Source organism: Micromesistius poutassou (assembly GCF_964030765.1).
Source record: "Micromesistius poutassou genome assembly, chromosome: 7".
Classification (NCBI taxonomy): domain Eukaryota; kingdom Metazoa; phylum Chordata; class Actinopteri; order Gadiformes; family Gadidae; genus Micromesistius; species Micromesistius poutassou.
Genome location: NC_140277.1, coordinates 10711732 through 10730556, shown reverse-complemented (window position 1 = coordinate 10730556; position 18825 = coordinate 10711732). Strand labels below are relative to the sequence as shown.

Genomic DNA, 18825 nt, shown 5'->3' with positions numbered 1-18825 from the left:
CGCATAACCCTGCAGGCTGCAATAAGAATTGCAATCCTCGCTAATAGATGCCTATATGGTCGTAAAGTAGTCTGCCCCATGGTCATATTCTAGAACTGTTGTTGTTTTAACTCAAATTATTCCGCCAGTATCTTTCGTTATTTCTATATCAGATGCAGATATGGCGAGTGGTGTTGCACCTGTGATTAACAGTGTTGAGTTTCAGGTAAAAAACTCATTTGAGAGGTTAAAATTGGAAGAGAAGTTAGCCATCAAACAACAGGACAAGGGGATTTATAGACCACGAGTGTGAGTGATGTGAAGCCTATATATATATATATATATATATATATATATATATATATATATATATATATATATATATATATATATACACACATATATATACACACACACACATATATATACACAATATTATATATGTATATAATATGTACAAATTAAAAAAAAACGTAAATTGTGGGTGTGGTCATACACCAGTAGTTTCTGCCCCACTGAAATTTAGGGTCACCGCACGCTACTGGTCTTGACACCTCGACACTAGGAGGAGCCAGGGCTCGAACCAGCAACCTTCTAGTTGACAACCTTTTCTACCTCCTGAGCAGCTACTGTCCAGCTGTCAAACACTACATGGCATTCCCACTCCCTTTTCAACCAACCTTCCTGTCTGCCTTCATTGTTCTGACCATGAAAGTTACAAAAAGCCCATTAAAAAGAAATACAAAAGAATGTCCTGTATGTTATGGGATACATACGATCTTAGCATCATGGACCTTGTAAAAGGTTCATGAAAGAAACACTTGACAGACATGGCCATCCAACCGCACATGCATGGAAATACAGTTACCCGAAAAGCATAACAAATAGACATATATATATATATGCAAATAGTGTGGGGGGGAGTGGGAGGATAAATAGACAGGTTAGTTAAATAAATCTACAGTCGGATGATTGCTCATCTCAATAAGTTTATTTGAAATATGAAAAATATAGGGCTTGGACTTGCCTGCCAAATGGGTGTTGTACCAGAGTGTATACCAGAGTATGCAGTGAAATGTGTATAGTATAATCGTTTTTCGTAGTTTCATATTTGGTCTATGATTACGCAAGACTGAACTCTCCAGAATGCGCTTGAACTGAACTCAGTAATAAAAATGAAACCATGTGGCCTTGCAAAAGCAGATGTGATTGCTCTGTCACCTGGAGAAGGAGTTAGACTGCGATTCTAGATAACTAACGTGTTAAATAGAAAAATCACGGAAGTGCGCTGTGCCTGCTTGCAGAGACACTACCCTGAAATACCCTTACAACACATTACTCCCCCTCCTTCTCAAACCACCACTTCATCATCTCCACCTCCTCTGCCAGTCTCCCTTTATCACTTTACTTCCGACTTCATTCCCTCAACCAATGATCAAGAAGACAAACATGCCGTAGAATCAAGTTTTTTATTCTTTCAGGATTACCAAAGTCTCGGTATTCATTGGAATTCCAGCAGCCAAGTACCTTACTGATAGAAGTTCCACTTGGATGGAAATCTAGGTTGTAATCGCCATTCAAAACAGATTGTTTCTTTCCTACCAAGGAGACCTGATTGACAGACGGATCTGTCTGCGGCTTAACAGCAAAGCTAGGAGATTCATAAGAACAAGACACGCAACCCAATGCCTGATCCACACACGCAAGAGAACCGACTTCCAAATAAGGCAATCCGTGGCCTGAATTAAATAATTCATGCCTCAAATAAGGCAGTCCACGCACTTCCCCCGCAACTCGCAGGGCGGTTTGTGCAGACCATTGGCAGAGCTATGGTCAGGCTTAATTTAAGTAGCAGCAACATAACCAAAATATAACATGCAGGTGTTATTATATTACAACCAATAATTAACTTAAATGTGCATCCGGCCGTTTCTCCGGGGCTCCTGCGTATCTGGGAAGGTGGCCACAAACAACACCGGTGCAGCATCGGCCCAAAATATTCCATAACTATTTTTGGCAGGAAAAAATACCAAGCGAGTTCCTTAAGACATGTGTTTCACAGACAATACGTAATCCCCCGAAAACGTCCAAGTCTGAGCAATATACAACCCCCAAGGCCGCCTTTACCCAGCCGATGAGTTCTGGCCCGGAGTTCTGCCTCTCGTGACAGCGGACCTTGACACTCGAGTTCCTCCCGTTACGCTCCGTTCCGGGACCAAGAGGACTTGGCTCCATAGGGGAGGACTTGGCTCCGTGGGGGCGGACGTGGTGCCCTGGCTCGACCGCTGCGGGCCGTCCAGGGTTGGCCGGGGGACAAGAAGATTCCTCCTGGTGCTGGCCACCGTCTCGGCTCCTTTGTGACGGCCCGGGACAGACCGCACCCAGGGAGCTCTGCTTAATGACTGTCTTGATTGAGCCCATTTCCTGCTCCTTCCTCTAGTAATGAGGGCATTAGTGGTCTGAGCTCAGGGACGGGGAGCTGGGCTGGAACCCCGCCACCGACGAGACGGAGCAGACCCTGGGCGGACGCCAGCGGTGTTTACACGAGGGGTTCGTGTAACACACGAGGGGCAGAGGGGTGTGGGGGCGTAAGGCACATGGTCTAGTGGCTACCTTGTTCAGACGCTTACGGATGCTACAGATGGCGTCGCGAGCAAAGCACGTCAGGGGGGCGTTCAGACTTACTTTACACTCCCCATGAGCATGGATGTGATTCATTGTTACGTTATCTTTTTTGCTCACACTGCTGTGTCAATGCATGATTGATTTGCGATTAAGTGTTAACTGACATCTACAGCAAGCGAGTACATAGATGATGTGGATAAGAGCAAGACTCTCAGATGAGTGGACTAACAAGATGAGGGAGTGGCGCGTTCCCTAAACAATTCCTCTTGACACAGAGACAGGTCGCGGTATCATCTGAATTACCATCTGCCTTCCATATAACCAGCAGACCGCAGGAAGACCCCCGACGCTGCTAAGCTCCTTTCAACACCATTACCGTAAAATAGTCCACCCAGGGGTAGGAAAAGAAGACGACGAATAAAAAACCACACTCTGGATTGCCGTTATCAGAGTGGTGTGAGCTCATCTCTGTAAAGTGTGTTTGATTACTCAGCAGTTGTACAAACAGACCCGCACCACCACTGACAAATAATGTGGACACGTGGATTCAAAGCTCAGGAGACTCTCTCTCTGGACCTGGGCCAGAGGAGGTCTCCAAAAGGAGGGGATGCACCGGGAGGGATGGACAGTGACTCCCAACCAGCGGTACACAGACCCCCGTTGGGTACCTCACCAGGTTCCAGGTGGTCCTTGTAAATATTAAGATTTCTGCTTTTGGTTTAGGATCACCTATTGGTGCATACATTTCATAGCATGGGTGGCCTCGATGGAGATCGTTCCTCTAACCCTGCCAGTGTTATGCCATTCCCTAGCTATACAGGAAATAAAGCATCATTTTGTTTGACTGAAAATACAAAAACACTATTTTAGAGTATTGCATTTTATAGGTCAAACCTTGTATTGTGTATCTGTGTACCGGTATGCTACATGTTTAAATGCATATTGGGTAGTGCCTCGTCAGTCCTGGACCATGTATCTAAATGCATCCGAGAGCCGTAATAAGAGCAGCCCACAGGACCTATCCTCTCCTCCCAAAACGCCATGACAACAGGGGTGATGGTGTGCTTCCTAATGAAGATCCCTACTCTGGGGGTTTAGGGCGTGGAGCCCGTGTCAGGGCTGGGCTCGGTTGTCTGTTGAATCAGGACCCCCGACTGGGAGGGGAGCCCTGAAGACGATGAACAGCTAGTGTGCGTGTGCGTGTGTGTGTGCACGGGTGTTTTTCCACATACACAGCACAACCAGTTATCACCTCATCTTCCAATGTTTCCTTCCATGGCCTAAGTTAAGTAAGTTTTTCCTCAGCGTGACCTTTTGAGCAAGGCGTTGATTGTTTCTTGTTTGTTTTTAATAGAGAAAGTACTTTATAGTCCAAGCAACCAATCTCTATTGGCTCTTTAGACAAAAGCTTTCAGGTTGCTGTCTAAGGTTTCCAAAAAGATTAGTGGTGCTTCATGCATTTCGCCAGGCCTTACCAAAGTGCCCAGGCAACAAAGACTGCTAATTCCAGAGCCTTGTATGACCAGAAGGGGCAAGGCAGACGAGGATGATTAGCATCCCAAAGAACATTCCTCTAACACATTTTAGGTAATGATGATGATGATAATTACAATGGTGATGATGATGATAACGACGCCGGTGGCAATGAAGATGGGGATGATGATGAGGGTGATGACGATGGTGATGACGGTGCAGAGGTGAACGCTCCCCTCTGCTGAACATGTTTGGTATTGCAAATTAAATACCCCCCTATTGGTGGGGTTCAAGTGATGCCTTCAAGCCAAGACCTTTACATGTAGCTCCCCATCATCGCTGGTGCCTTTGTGAGGAAAGCTACCAAACTATTTGTAGGACTGGAAGGGTTGGAAGGATTGAAAGTTGGATCTTTGATTTAGAGGCGTATCCCTAGTTTACTGAAAACGATTGAAGATCTTGTTTACTTTCACAAAATCAAATTGTTTGTGTAGGGCTGTGATGTGATCCATCTGTGTACTTGACCCTAACAGGGTGGTGTTTGTCCTTTTGGGCCTTGAGCCTTTGGGGTCGCAAATCTTTTCATCCACAGCTCGGATAACATAGAAATGAAAGTGATGTCTGAAGGCCATTAAGATCAGCCCTATGGCTGCTAGGCATGAAGCCGGTCAAGACATAATGATGCACAACGTAATATGAAATGAAATAATGTGATACAATATAAAATGTAATAAAAAAAAATCATAAGCTGTTATATTTGGCTTGAAATTGGGTTCAAAAAATGATCCATGGAATGTCAAATTGTTTCAGTATGAAATGGTGTATTTATTCCAATTATGGATTACGGATGTATGTATGGGTGAAAGGACAGTTGTTTGGATGGATGGATGGATGGATGGTGAGTTGGATGGATAGATGGATGTATGGAGGTACCTTGGGCAGACTGGATGCAGGCGTCGGGCTGAGCACCGGGCAGACTGAGCGGTCCGACTCAGGTCCGTCCGACTCCTCCTTCCTCTTCACCTCCAGGATGAGCTGGGCCAGGAAACTGTGCTGGAAACGGGTTCGCTTCCCCAGGGCACCTGGCCACAAGCAAACGCCCCCAACTTTAACATTGACAAACTCTGCCTAGTCTGAAGCAATTGGGCATCCATTGGTTACCTGATCATTTGTATAAGCAGGATACCCCCTTGAGCTACATAATGTGTCTTCAAGGAGTTTTGCAAACCAACATTTAATTTGCTCTTAATGCATAAAGTGAGCTTAATCAGTTTCAAATGGTTTCATTAGACACTTAATCTAAACTTGCCTACTACAAAAAACGCTTTTTATTTTTTTTTTAAGCCTTGACTTAAGAAACCCCAAGGGTTTTCATTCCAACAGTAAACTTTCTGCTTGTGTATGGAAATGGCAACAACATGAATTTGAGTTTCTCCCCCTAAATAGTGACTGTATATTGAATGTTCTCAAGTCGCTAAGGACTAGTTAATCACAAATTGAGTCATTTATCAAATGCACAGGATAAAACAGGGTTAAGGTTAGGGTTCTTCAAATTCTGGAAACTCTACTGATATCCATAATTCATAAACCGTAGCCTACCGGTGGTGCTGAACTCCAGGCCGGTCAGCTCCTTGGCCTTCTCCACGTGCTCCCTGGCCTGCTGGTACTCCCAGTAGGCGAGGCTGGTGTACATGCACTCCAGGTGGAACTGGATGGCCAGGTCCCTGAAGCACTGGTCCGAGAACAAGGTCTCACACTTCAGCACTGTGGGGAAAGAAAAGTAAGTAAAACAATTAAGGGAAAGCAACCCGAAGCGAAATTCAGCATCGACCGGTTGGACCGTTGCTGATTGAGAAAAACAACTCTGAGGTAGAACGTTCAAGTGGAGATGAATCCGTCAAAGGCTAGCAATCCAACCTGCCAAAAGCACCACGGCGTCTGGCAGGGTGAATACTAAACAACCCATGCATCCGTTCTCCTGCCCCTCGTCGGCTAGCCAAGTGAAAGATGGAGTCATCGCCACATCAAGTACAGCGGAAAGACATGCGGTCCCATCGCTGGCAGAATGAGAGCCAGCGGCTAAACATTGGAAAGGTAAGCCTGAAAGGAGGAGGTGGTGGTGAGGTGAGGAAAATACGAGAGGGCTTGGGCTCTCACTCTCAGAGCTCTCTGTCTAGCTCGCTCACTCACTCCCAGAGGGTGAGAAAGAGAGAGTGAAAGAGCATGCTGTCCTTAGCCTACCGTGGTGTTAGAGGTAGGTTGGACTGGTGTTCCCCAGAGAAACAGAACGTTGTCGAAACGTTGCTGGACGTCGATTAGGGTGACCTAGATCCAAAATGATCAGGCAAATCAGCAGTTTAATTGTTAAATTAAATCAGTTGTTTTTTTTCACCACAGGACATTGTGAGGTGGGCTAGGATTGAAGGGGTCTGCCATGTGGATCTTAATGTTATTGAATGGAAATCTACTGTAATCCAACATTCAACCACCATCCTCCTCCCCATTAAACACTCCTTATAGAGTGTCTGTCGTCTCACAGTACAGCTTTTCGCTCTATCGGTGTGAGTGTGTGTGTGTGCGAGCATGTGTGCACGTGTGTGAATCTCCCCAGGGAGTCAACCACCACAGTCATAGACGCAGCGGAACGATTTAGCAGCGGCAAGAGGAGAAGGGACGGGGAGGCTGATTAGATACGGCCAACGGCACACGTCGACAATCAATTAATCAATTAATCCAACAATCATGCTTCTAAATATAAACAATGGGATACAACAACGTTCCCATTTCCCCAGGGGGAGACTTCCGAATCCAGAGGTGTCAGGCAGAACCGCAGCGATTCCCGGGTGAAACACAAAGCACTCGGGCGTGACGGAGGAAGTCTTTGCGTGTACCAAATAGACTTGAACTCTATTTGAAGGGAGCACAAATAATACAGCCATGCTACATTCACGCTCCATGCTCTTTGTGCTGTCAAAACAAAAAGATTTTAGTTCTCGTTTGTATCGCGCTACAAATAGGAGGTGAAATTAATCCTCCGTTGCTTTGAGCTTGAGGGAAACGCTACCTGGATGGAGGGAGGCTTTCTGAACGTAATCTGTCAACTGGGAGGCAACCTCCCCTCCATCTCTCTCCAGCTCCATCCCTCCCTCTTCACTCCCTCATCACCACTCACCATCTACCCTTTAAAAATCACTTTTTCAGCCTTTTTTTCTCATTTATAATTTTCAATCTCTTCCCTTCCCCAGATGAAAGGGGTCACCAGGGCCGCCAGCCGCGTGTGAATATTAAAAATGTTTTCCCTGGCAAAGTGGCTGTCAGAGGATAAAAGACGCGCTCTTCTGAGGGGAGCGAACTGGTGTTTGGAGCCGTGAATACAAAACACACACCAATGAGTCACAGCCCGGCTCACTCGCAGCAGACTGCTGAATAACCAATTCGGCGTAAAGCACCTCTCACGGTGGATGCTCCTCTCAGATTAAATTAGGTTCCCATGAGCAGGCGCAGGCAAGTCAGTAGGAAGGGTTGTATGTAGAATAAAAAAACAAACTTGACACAGATCCATATCACATACGACCGATCGACCGTTTGACTCTTTATCGTGATATCGAAAATCCAAGTGACCAATGAGTGAGTGTTGGGCGGTCTCATGAAAAAAGAGGGACGGGCTGGAGGTGCGTCGTTCTTGTTTGAAATGAAACAACCCGTTTTCAATTGACGACACTTGAGGTCGATTTCAACCCGTCCTCCGACAGGCTGATGAATGAAAGTTGGGAAACGCTCTTGAGGTACGAGCTGTGTTCGAGAGGCGATGAAGTCGACACTGTAAAGGGAAAAAAGTAATTAGGCAACGGGGAGGATGCGGCGCAGAGTCTTCGGGGCAACTTGAGAGACGAATGGCGGTGTCTCCAGCGTCAGCGTGATGGACGACAACCTGAGACCACCAGGAAGGAGCGAGAGGGGGGAAGTGGGCCATGAAAAGAGAAAGACTGAAGCAGCTCTTTCTGATTCAGATGACGTTCCCAAACTTTAATGACAATAAGAGTGCATGTGTGAGTGTGAATGTGTGTGTGTATGTGTGTGTCTATGTGTGCGTCTGCGACGATTGTGTGGATGTCAGTGTGGAGATACGTGTGTGTGTGTGTGTGTGTGTGTGTGTGTGTGTGTGTGTGTGTGTGTGTGTGTGTGTGTGTGTGTGTGTGTGTGTGTGTGTGTGTGTGTGTGTGTGTGTGTGTGTGGGGGGGGGGGGGGGGGGGGGTGTATGTTATGTGAGTGTGTGTATGTGTTTGTGTGCGATTGTGTGGATGTCAGTGTGGAGATACGTGTGTGTGTGTGTGGGGGATGTTTTTGCATGTATGTGCGGATATGCGAGTGTGAGTGGAAGTTTTGATATGTGTCGGTGAATGTATGTAGACTGTATTCAAGGGAGCTAAATGTCAAAATGTGTGTGCATGTGCATATCTCCTGACCTGTGTCCATGCTACTCTGGCCCAGGCTGTGAAGCTGTGGGGAGCGCTCATCCAGCAACTGCTGGTGGAGGTTCACGTAGCGCAGGGTCCACCAGGGGAGCAGCTACACACACACACACACACACACACACACACACACACACACACACACACACACACACACACACACACACACACACACACACACACACACACACACACACACACACACACGATTAGTATTTTTGAACATTGGCAGTAATAAACAAACACACGGTACAGTAATATAAGTGCATTCAGTATACATGGGATGAACCAACAGCCCACAATTTAACCACCCCTATACCCAGGAGGGGGAGTGGTGGGCTAGGAAGCAGTGGGGGGAAGGCAGTATTGAGACTAATGGCGTCCCACAGCGTTGGCTGAAACACTAGCATGTGCAGATCGCTGAGGATGCTGACGGGCCTGAAAACACACAGACAGCGACGCGTGTTGAGGGGGGTGTAGCCATGTAAGCGTTTCTGTTGGCCCGTATACAGGCCTGTGGTGCCGGGGATGACTGTGTGAGTGAGTGTGGGAATGAGTGAGAGAGACGGAGAGGGTGTATGTGTGGAGGGTGTATGTGTGGAGGGGGGGGGGGGGGTGGTTGGCTGCTGGACTGTAACGGATGCATACTTGGTTTGTTTCTGGAACGTCAACAACACTACACTAGCTTCATACTGGTTTCCTAGGTGACAGTTACCATCCAATTGTCCTTTCTCTGTTTGGTTTTCTTGATATCTTGATTGGTGTTAATGCTGGAGAGAGCTGGCTCTAAAGCCCTGTACGGTTTGCCATAGAAACTTCACCTTCAATCTGTTGTAAACAGAAACTTTGGTGCCATAATCATTGTGGTGGGAAAGGGTTCAAACAGATCCAGGAGCCGGAGAGAGGAGACGGTGTGCTCTTTACACTGAATATACTTCATTATGCACAAGACGTCACTGACAATAGAAAAAGCAGTGCACAATACTTTTACAAAAGATAAACACCAAAAAAATACTTTTGATGAAAGTTGTGAAACACCAAAATCTGAATAGTATAATATTATTTCCATTTCTGTATTATATTATTCCCATTATTGTGTTTCCCAGCAGCAGGATTACCCTTCGCTTGGTATTGGGAGCGTGTCTGGGGAGGACCGTGGAAGTGAGGAGGAGAGACTAATGCTCCGTGTGTTGTCTCTCCGTCTCCTGAGGGTCTCAGGTTCCGCTCAGCACCACAGACCAACACTGCACTACATTACCATCCAATGAACGCCGTGGACAAGCTTCTACCCCAACACCCACTGTGCATTATTTGTAGCCACTCTAACATCGTTATACATTCCATGCGGGAACAGTCCACTATTTACTCTTGATTTATTTAGTCATACAACAAGGCCTGCGCCGGCAGGGTATGAATATTTGTGTCTATCCGAGTGTGCAGGTAAATAGAAAATTGTTATTAAGACGCTGGCAGGAATACAAAAGCCTGACTCGTTCCCCTGAGGACAGTGTGTGTATTTGTGTGTGTGTGTGTGTGTGTGGGTGTGAGTGAGATATTGTTCTATAGACAATAACAATATTTAGTGCCCTAGTCGTAGTAGGCTTCAAACAAGAACATTTCCAACGTGTCACATGTTACAGCAAAAAATACAATTTTTATTTACCTATTGACGTTTGCTTGTTTCTAAGGAACAACAACTATTGCTCATCGATACGTTACACTAATTACACCAAACTACACCTACAGCTTGATCTATAAGATCAATACAGGTAATGGAGTGGAGAGCTGGACCGGTATTCAGTATCAGCGGTGACCAAATGGTACCAGATTTACCTACAAGCAGTTTGAAATAGTTATGGTTGGTTGTTAGATTAAGGATGGTTAAGGTTAGAGTTTGTCATTTAGATGTAAAACACTAAATGCTGAAGTTGAAAGATATGGGTTTAGACATGGGTTAGGTGTTTATTTATATTGCAGTTCAATTGAGGTGAAGATAAGATATTAGTCTAGAAACCGCCATGTTTCATGTATAAGATAAAGTATAACCACTAAGCGATTCCGTTTGAGATAAGGTTGTATTCCCGGACTGGGATGAATAAATCACACATTCAGAGATGGTTATGTCTCAATCATGTTTCAGATGGTTAGATGATGGGTTGGTGTGCTTCGGGTCAGGGCTAGGGATCTGGGGTAAAGCAGTGCATCCTGGGTAACGGGGAGTGTACCTGGAGCTGCTCCATCTTCGGGGAGCAGGAGAGGAGGACGACCCGGGCCAGGAGGAGGAGGAAGGGGTTGGAGACCAGGCTATAGACCGCCTCCCCGTCCAGAACCAGACTCCCCTGGAGCTCATCACTCAATGCCTCGGGCTGGTGGAGAGAGAGACAGAGACACAGAAGACATTATCATTATGTGATCGCAACTATTTGTAGTTGTTTTGTTAAGTTTGTCAAATGCTTTGGCAATATTGTTTCAGCATTCATACCAATAAAGTACATTTCATTTTGAGAGAGAAAGAAAGAGCAGGAGCTAGAGAGAGAGCTGAGGAATCTGTTCGTCTAATTAGGACCCCGGGGAGAGTTTCATAACCAGGACATTCCTCCTGCATATCTCTCCCTCTCCCCCCTTCATCAAGCTTTGTCACAGGCACCGCAGGTTCACGTGCATGTATGTGTGTGTGATCACGCATCAGTGCACAACACACAATGCACACATGCTTTAGCAGCTGATTAAGACACAGAGGAGGAGGTGGAAGAGGTGGAATAGGAGGAGGAGGTGGTGGATGAGGAAAGGGAGGGTGAGGAGCTGATTGTGGAGGATGTGAAGAGGAGGGAGAGGAGGCACAGGGAGGAATACAAGGAGGAGGAGAAGGGAGAGGACGAGGGAGTGGTGGCAGGGGAGGAAGAGGAAGTGGCGGGAGGAGGAGATGATGGAAGAGGAGGTTTCAGACACCTGTCCCTGAGCATCGTGAGGTCGTAGCTCTTCCTCTAAAGGTCACCCAGAGGTCCGAGTGACTGAGGAGCTGCCTCATAGGACCATCAAGGTCTACATGAATGCACCATGATTTCTCATTTACATAGACCAATCAACACTTCCGATCTTTGGGCGAAACTTGATTTATACAAAGCTTTCCTGGCAAAACAGCCATACAAGTAAAACAAAGGAAACTACACAAAAAGAAGAACGAAATAACCCCCAGTGAATATGGACAACTGGGTAGAAAAAAAAAAAAAAAAAAAAAAAATTATATATATATATATATATATATATATATATATATATATATATATAGAGAAAGATATGTAAAGAAATATAAAGAGAAAGAAAGAGCCAGTGAGAGTGACAAGGAGATTTCACGAAAGAGAAGGAGCTACAGAGACAGACAGAGACAGAGCGAGAGCGAGAGAGAGAGCGAGCGAGAGAGAGTGAGACAGAGACAGAGACAGAGAGAGAGAGAGAGATGGAGACAGAGACAGAGACAGAGAGAGAGAGAGAGAGAGAAACACACAGGTACAGGTGTGCTGCAGGAAGTAGTGGGCGGGGCCTACCTGTGCTAAGGGGGCCAGCAGGGAGGGGGGCAGCAGGTCCGGGAGGTTGAGGCTCAGTGAGGGTCCGGTCCAGTTGCTCTGTGAGAACAGGTGGAGACAGGCCACTGCCAGCGCAAACACCACCACCACCCTGGGGGGAAGAAAGGAAGAAAGAAGAGAAGAGGGGGGGTCAGGAATGATAAATGTTTGAAAACTAATTGAAAAAACACCAAAAAATTAATCTGTTCACCATTTAATATTTTATCATTTATTCATCAGACGCTTTCATCCAAAAAGATTAGAAGGAAAGCATTAAGCTTGGCCCCTTTCTAATCCAAAAGTCCTGCTTCATAGTGTTGTAAAAACTTTGAGGAAAAGTGATGACCCTTGATGTCATTGATTCAATTCAGAGAACACATTGACAGCAGTGGTCCAACTCTTTTTTGTTGCAGAAACAGAGTTGATCAAAACAAGTTCATGTAGCATACGGCCGGGAGTTAACAACCTAACCACGTTTATATCCTGGCCCCTCAATCTGAACACAAAAGAGCTACGATAATTAATAATAACAAATTATTTACACACCACCGTCAAAATGCCAGTTCCAAATTATAACAAAGATAACATTTTAACAATCGAATGTGTGTTGTATATGAACAACAGATTAGGATGAAACGCATTCATATGCAATCAGACAAGGAAATAACCACAAAAATGTCTGAACATTTCTTATGCAAATAAACACAGATGAAAGACCTAATAGAGGAGCTAGAAGCTTCTACAGATGGAGTCCAAACACTGGAAACTGCCACCATTATGTGACGTGACTCAGAATAGAGCTATATGAGAGAGAGAGAGAGAGAGAGAGAGAGAGAGCGAGAGCGAGAGAGAGCGAGAGCGAGACCCACCCATTCCCAGAGGGGCGGGAAAGAGGGAGATGTTAAACTCTCCTTATTAAAAATTACTTATTCATGACAGTAGGGGGGTGAGGAAAGGAAGGATGGGTGGGGGGAGAAGGATGAGGGGGAGGAGAAGAATGAGAAAAGAGGAGGAGAGGGAGAAGGATGAGGAGGATGAAGAGGAGAGGAAGGAGGAAGGACCTGATTGGCTGACATCTGGTGATGAACACGTCTCACGCCTATCGGAGCACCGCTGGCGTTGCCATGTCAACAGAATCACTTTGACGTGTTTGCCAGCGAGAGACCAATAAAAGTTCCAGTACGGCGTATCAGCCTCCACGCCTATCTCTGGGATGGGATCCCCCTCGGAGGGAGGATCAGATTGCGTGGGTAGCCGCGGGACTCGGGGATTGGAGCTGTGTTCCTGATCCTTATCTGGGCTGAGCGCCACCCCCCCCACCCCCAAGGTGATCAAGAGATACAAACCGCTCCTGCCATCAGCACACGCACACAGCTAAACCAGGCCAGCGCTACCATCAACTACTGGAGGAAGAAAAGATTCCTCTCAAGTATTCTGGGGTGTGCTTCTAGTTACACAAAAACATATAATGTACACAAGTATAATAGACTTTTATTTCCTAACACCTACACTACAGACACACACATCCCCTACATAATGTCAGTGTGTTGGGTTGGTTGTATAGAGAGTCTGACAGATCCATCTGTCTGAGGCCGGTTGTGTTTCAGACAGAGATGACAGATTCTTGATACATAGCTTACTTTACTTTACAGTCGAGTCGACTGACACCTGATCTGTAGCTCTGCCGTGGTATACATCTAACAGCCGGTGTTCGAAAACATCGTAAAAACACAGTCAAAAACACAGAGGCAGCTCTCGCTCCAAACCCCATCATGATGAGGTCAGGGTTCCCCACAGTCTTGGGGTGGCGATGTTCGGTTCCGCCGCTAAACGACCCACCGTCTCCACAAACAAAGGCACCTTTCACAACGTGCCATGACAATGTGTGCATCCGCTAATGTCAGCATCCCCATTCCATTAGACAGAAAATATACAGTAATATGCTATAATATTTGCTAATATATAATAAACCGTAATTAATATAATACATACGCTGATCAAACAGCATATTCACATCCGGTCATGATCATCATCATCACATTTTAAATACATGTGAATGATGCGTTTAAGTGTTAGAACAAATGCGGCACCAATCAATTTAGCAGTGAAATAAAAGCGAAGATGCATTACTGTAGCCTGGCTATTGCCAGACCAAGCTCAATCGTAGATTGCACATTGGTCTGTGGAGGCTGCTGTCATTTTCTTCAGCACAAGAGGCATGATCAACGGGCCTAGTTCAAATGACTCTGTACGCAATTGGCTGCTTGCCGTTGCTTCCCTGTCGTCATTGTGTTAAACCAGCCAATAGCTCGCCGGGGGGGGTAAGCCAGCTTGGTGATTGGCTCCCGCAAATCGTGTATCGGAAACCGAAAGAAATGTAATACTCCTCTCCAGACCCTTCTGCAGGGCGATTTCAAATCGCCGCCAGAATGGGCTGGAGGTACCCAGTCTAGCATTACTGATTACTGGTGACAGAATAAAATTGCTTCACAATGTAAGCTTTGAAAGCTTTGTGGCGCAGTATAAAAGCGTTTCAAGAGTGCGTTATGCTACCTGTCTGACTGGCTGTCCTCGGGGGCGTCCGACAGGTAGGCGAGGAGGCGTCTCTCCAGGTGGGCTTCAATGCTGTTGCCATGGCAACAGTCCCCGCCCCCCAGCAGCTCCACGACCATGGGGCTCCGCAGGACCCCCTCGTAGTCCCCCGTCAGAAGACAGCGCAGCAGCGGGCCTACTTGTCAGGGAGCAATAAATGAAAACCATCACCAGCCTGGATTACACCAGCCCTGTCTGGGGAGATAGTCTCCTGGCAGATGCTGTGTGTTATTCATATATTCATCATCATTTCATCATTCCATCATCAAATCATATCCAAAACACTTGGGAATGAGGTTAGGGGGGGGACATCGGTGAACAATCCGTGCCCCAATAAAAGATGGACAGGGCCTACGTTTTTTAAAAGCTTTTTAAGTAGACTACTATTTTAAAAACACTGCAGCAGTTCTGTTGAGTCCCAGTGCTCATAACACTTGGCAACATTCAGCCAGTCACACACTTCACATCCTTGTACCGTTTTCCAAATCACACTTGGCCACCTACACCAGTCACAAGTCTTGCATTGGTTTCCATAGAGGAGGCTGGGAAAACGCTTGGTTTGGCCCTCTGTTTGATCCATTTCGGACATTTTTTAACTGACGAGGGAGTTAAAAAGGAGTTCAGGCAAGGAGGAGACCCCTCAGTGTAAACCTCCTCACCTCCACCCCCACATCAACTCCTCCTCCCCATCTCAACTCAACCTACCCCTCCCTCCTTACCTTCACCTCCTCTTCACATCACCTCCTCCCTCCTATCACCTCTTCACCACCTCCTCACTATCACCTCCTCCTCACCTTCTCCTCATGATCACCTCCTCCTCACGAACACATCCTCATCTCAATCACTATCACCTCCTCATCATCACCCCCCCTCCGCTTCACCTCTTCTTTACTATCACCTCCTCACCACCACATTCTCCCCACTTCCTCCTCATTATCACTATAACCCAGTCCTCCTCATTATCACCATCACACCATCTCCTCCTCCTCCCTCACCACCCCATCACCACCATGCTGATTAATCTCACTCAACTGCCTCATTAAGATGACCAGCATATTAAAACTACACCAGATAAATGCAGCATTACCCCCACCACCATCAGCACCATTACCACCTCCACCAGTCTTAATTAACCGCTTTTATTGGCACCAGAAGGGACGGGATTGGCTGGAATATTACAGTTACCAGTTCTAACTGCCTGGCGGGAGCAGGGCGGGGCGGGGGGCTGCAATGATAGGAGGGAGAGAAAGAGACGATTAAAGAAGAGGGAAACGGAGGAAGAGTAGAAAGGCTGAGAGAACGGGAGATAGCGACATAGGGATGATAATGGAATAGAGGAATAGAGGAGGATGATGGAGAAAGAGAAAAGGAAGATAAAGGTAGAAAGGAAATGAAGGATGAAATGGAGAGAGAAAGAATGGGAACGGAGTCGAAAGAGGGAGTTAGAGGCTGCCACGGCAAAGGAAATGGAGGGAGAGAGAGCACAACTAGATCAATGCGTAGTGATGTTGTTGTTTGATGAAGAGAGGACCCCGGAACACAGCACACTTTAATAGAGCTGTCCTGTGAGATGAATCGACTGGCAGGCTTTAATCACAGAACTTCTCCGCAGCAGAAGGACACGCAGTCGTTTCCATTCACAGGAAACACGTCAGGCCAGACTCAAGGCAGGAACTGCAACTAAACCTCAAACCTAGAACCCAGAGCCAGGAGATGGGAGACTTGGACTGCTGAAGCACAGAGCTCCGATAGCAGAAGGGGTGTAGATGGTATGTTTGAAGCTGTATCCATCTCCATCAGACTATCATGAAACCAATGATTGAATAGTCCTGCAGCACCGGATGTTCTGAGAACTCGCCGCCTACCAAACAGCTCCCAACAGACCTACGCCTAGACCTAGACTTAGACCTAGACTTTTGATTGGTTCTGCAAGCCAGGTTTTTTTTTTCTTTTCAAGTCTCAAATTGTTTTCTACCCAGTTTCAGAGATAAAATCTGGCTTGTAAATCTGTTGATTGACTGATGGAACCATGCATGGGTGTTGACCTAGTATAATGAGATGATGCAACATGCATGTAAACATGATGGAAAAAAAAGTCAATGAAAAATGGCAAAATAATAAATTCCATACTTTTGTACATTCACCATTATTACAGCAAAGTGACGATTTGTCATCTAGAATAATAGAATCACACAAGGACAATGTCTCGTCCGATCAGTAGTGTCACTAGTCTGGCCGTAACCCAGAAAACTGGTGCAGGCTTGTAAGAAGATTTGGTACAACTTGTTGAGAAACAAGCTACACTACCCTCAACCAACATAATTTATCTCCAACTCACCATTAAAAAAAGTCATAAAATAAATGTCATGAGCTCGCGTACAATAAGCTATGAAGCTAAATTAAAAGCTAATTAAAAAGGTTCAGTGTGTATGGTGGCATGTAGGAGGCCAGTACTTACCTCCAAAAATATGTTATTGCCTCCGACAGCATCTCGTAGCCAAGTGCCAAGTGATGAGGTTCGTCGATAGACATTTATTCTTTTTATTTACAAGTAAAATGGCAATTATGACTTTAGAGGGTCAGTGAACCGAAAATCTTTATCTTTTTTAACATGTTAATATGTCTTATTTGATCATCAATACAGTTATCTATGCAAGGCGTGTGTGAAAGGTGTGGGAGAGGTGTGTGAGAGCCGTGTGTGTGTGTGTGTGTGTGTGTGTGTGTGTGTGTGTGTGTGTGTGTGTGTGTGTGTGTGTGTGTGTGTGTGTGTGTGTGTGTGTGTAGCTCCATCTTAGCAGTTGTTAATGTTGCTGGCCGCGTGCGAGAGAGGGTGAAGCTTCTTGGGCATTATAACTCCACACTTTGTGTGGAAGTAGATATGAAGGGCTTACTAACAAAAACGCAACAATTCATATTTTCGTAATATACAAAATAAATTGTACTTTGATGAACGTCATATTCCATTTGAAACAAACTTCAGTGAAAACTGAAGTAGTGTTATGTTTTGAAAGAAAACCAAAAATGTAACTTATAAGGTATTAATAGTCGTGTATATATGGTTTGCATGTGAAGATAAATTGATTTAATGTTTTCCACATTCAGTATTTGTACATTCGACTAAATCTACAAATACGTTTTGGTGCAAGAGTTGGGTTTTTCCGAAGTGTCTGGGGGTATGTACACCCTTCTTAATGGCTTGAGCCGCTGCCCCCTAAAAATGTCAATGCACAGCCCTGGATTTTCACAGATAACAGTAAACTAAACCATGTTATGGCTATCACTTAGTGAGTAATGAAATAACACAAACAACTATAACACTAGACTAGAGGAGTCTAGTGTTACGGTTGTAATTGATTTTGAAAACACTACTGGCAAGGTCACTTGAGATGCGCAGTCATAGAAGCAATCACGCTTAAATGTTTACAGGCGAAGACGGGTTTGATACCCCACCAAGGAATAATTATATTTTATTTCCCAGGTGGTGCGTTTGAGCTGCTCCACTAACTACAATCATTAATCTGTAGGGGGGGGGGGGGGGGGGGGGTGGAGGCGCGTCTGCTTCAAGGTTACAACTGGAGGAAACATCCATCCATCCATCGACTCGTTGGTTTCATTCATTTTAGCGCATAACAGACGGACGCGACTGCGATTGGTCGACACACATCAGCGGGATGAGATGAGAGACGGGCTGATGAATGTTTCATGGAGAGTTGAAGGATAATCACTTGTCAAGTTTCAAATGACAAATAAATGGAAAAACGTAACGACGTAAGCATCTCAAGTAAGATTTACTGATGACAACTAATGACAATATATGTGATCAGATTGGCTTCGCATTCGAGATAGTTTAACATACAGGCTTTGACAGCCTGCGCTGTAATCGATCAAACGATGATTAATATACAAGGATGGCTAGGCATCGCTTCTGACATGTACTAATACCCCGCGACGAACTGGCCAACACCGAATATACCATCCTAGACCATAGAGACACAAAACGGCTACTGAGGATGTATTGGTCTCGATTTGGAGCGTATTTAAACTTCTCCGTTGATCACTTATGGTGCATGCGGGGTGTGTGTGTGTGTGTGTGTGTGTATGTGTGTGTGTGTGTGTGTGTG

General features: G+C 45.6%; 1 protein-coding gene across 2 annotated transcripts in view; it reads right to left on the bottom strand.

Annotated features, from left to right (window-relative positions):
* ttc27 (tetratricopeptide repeat domain 27) overlaps positions 1-18825 on the bottom strand; it is a 62767-nt gene that overhangs the window by 43196 nt on the left and 746 nt on the right. Inside the window, exons 2-7 of one of the 2 annotated variants that reach the window (XM_084470495.1) lie at positions 14666-14843; positions 12095-12224; positions 10775-10915; positions 8544-8646; positions 5677-5841; positions 5011-5159 (exon numbers count right to left, since the gene is read on the bottom strand). In XM_084470495.1, coding sequence (XP_084326621.1) covers positions 5011-5159; positions 5677-5841; positions 8544-8646; positions 10775-10915; positions 12095-12224; positions 14666-14843 — 866 coding nt within the window. The remainder of the gene's footprint in view (positions 1-5010; positions 5160-5676; positions 5842-8543; positions 8647-10774; positions 10916-12094; positions 12225-14665; positions 14844-18825) is intronic. The other variant, XM_084470496.1, reaches the window with a different exon arrangement.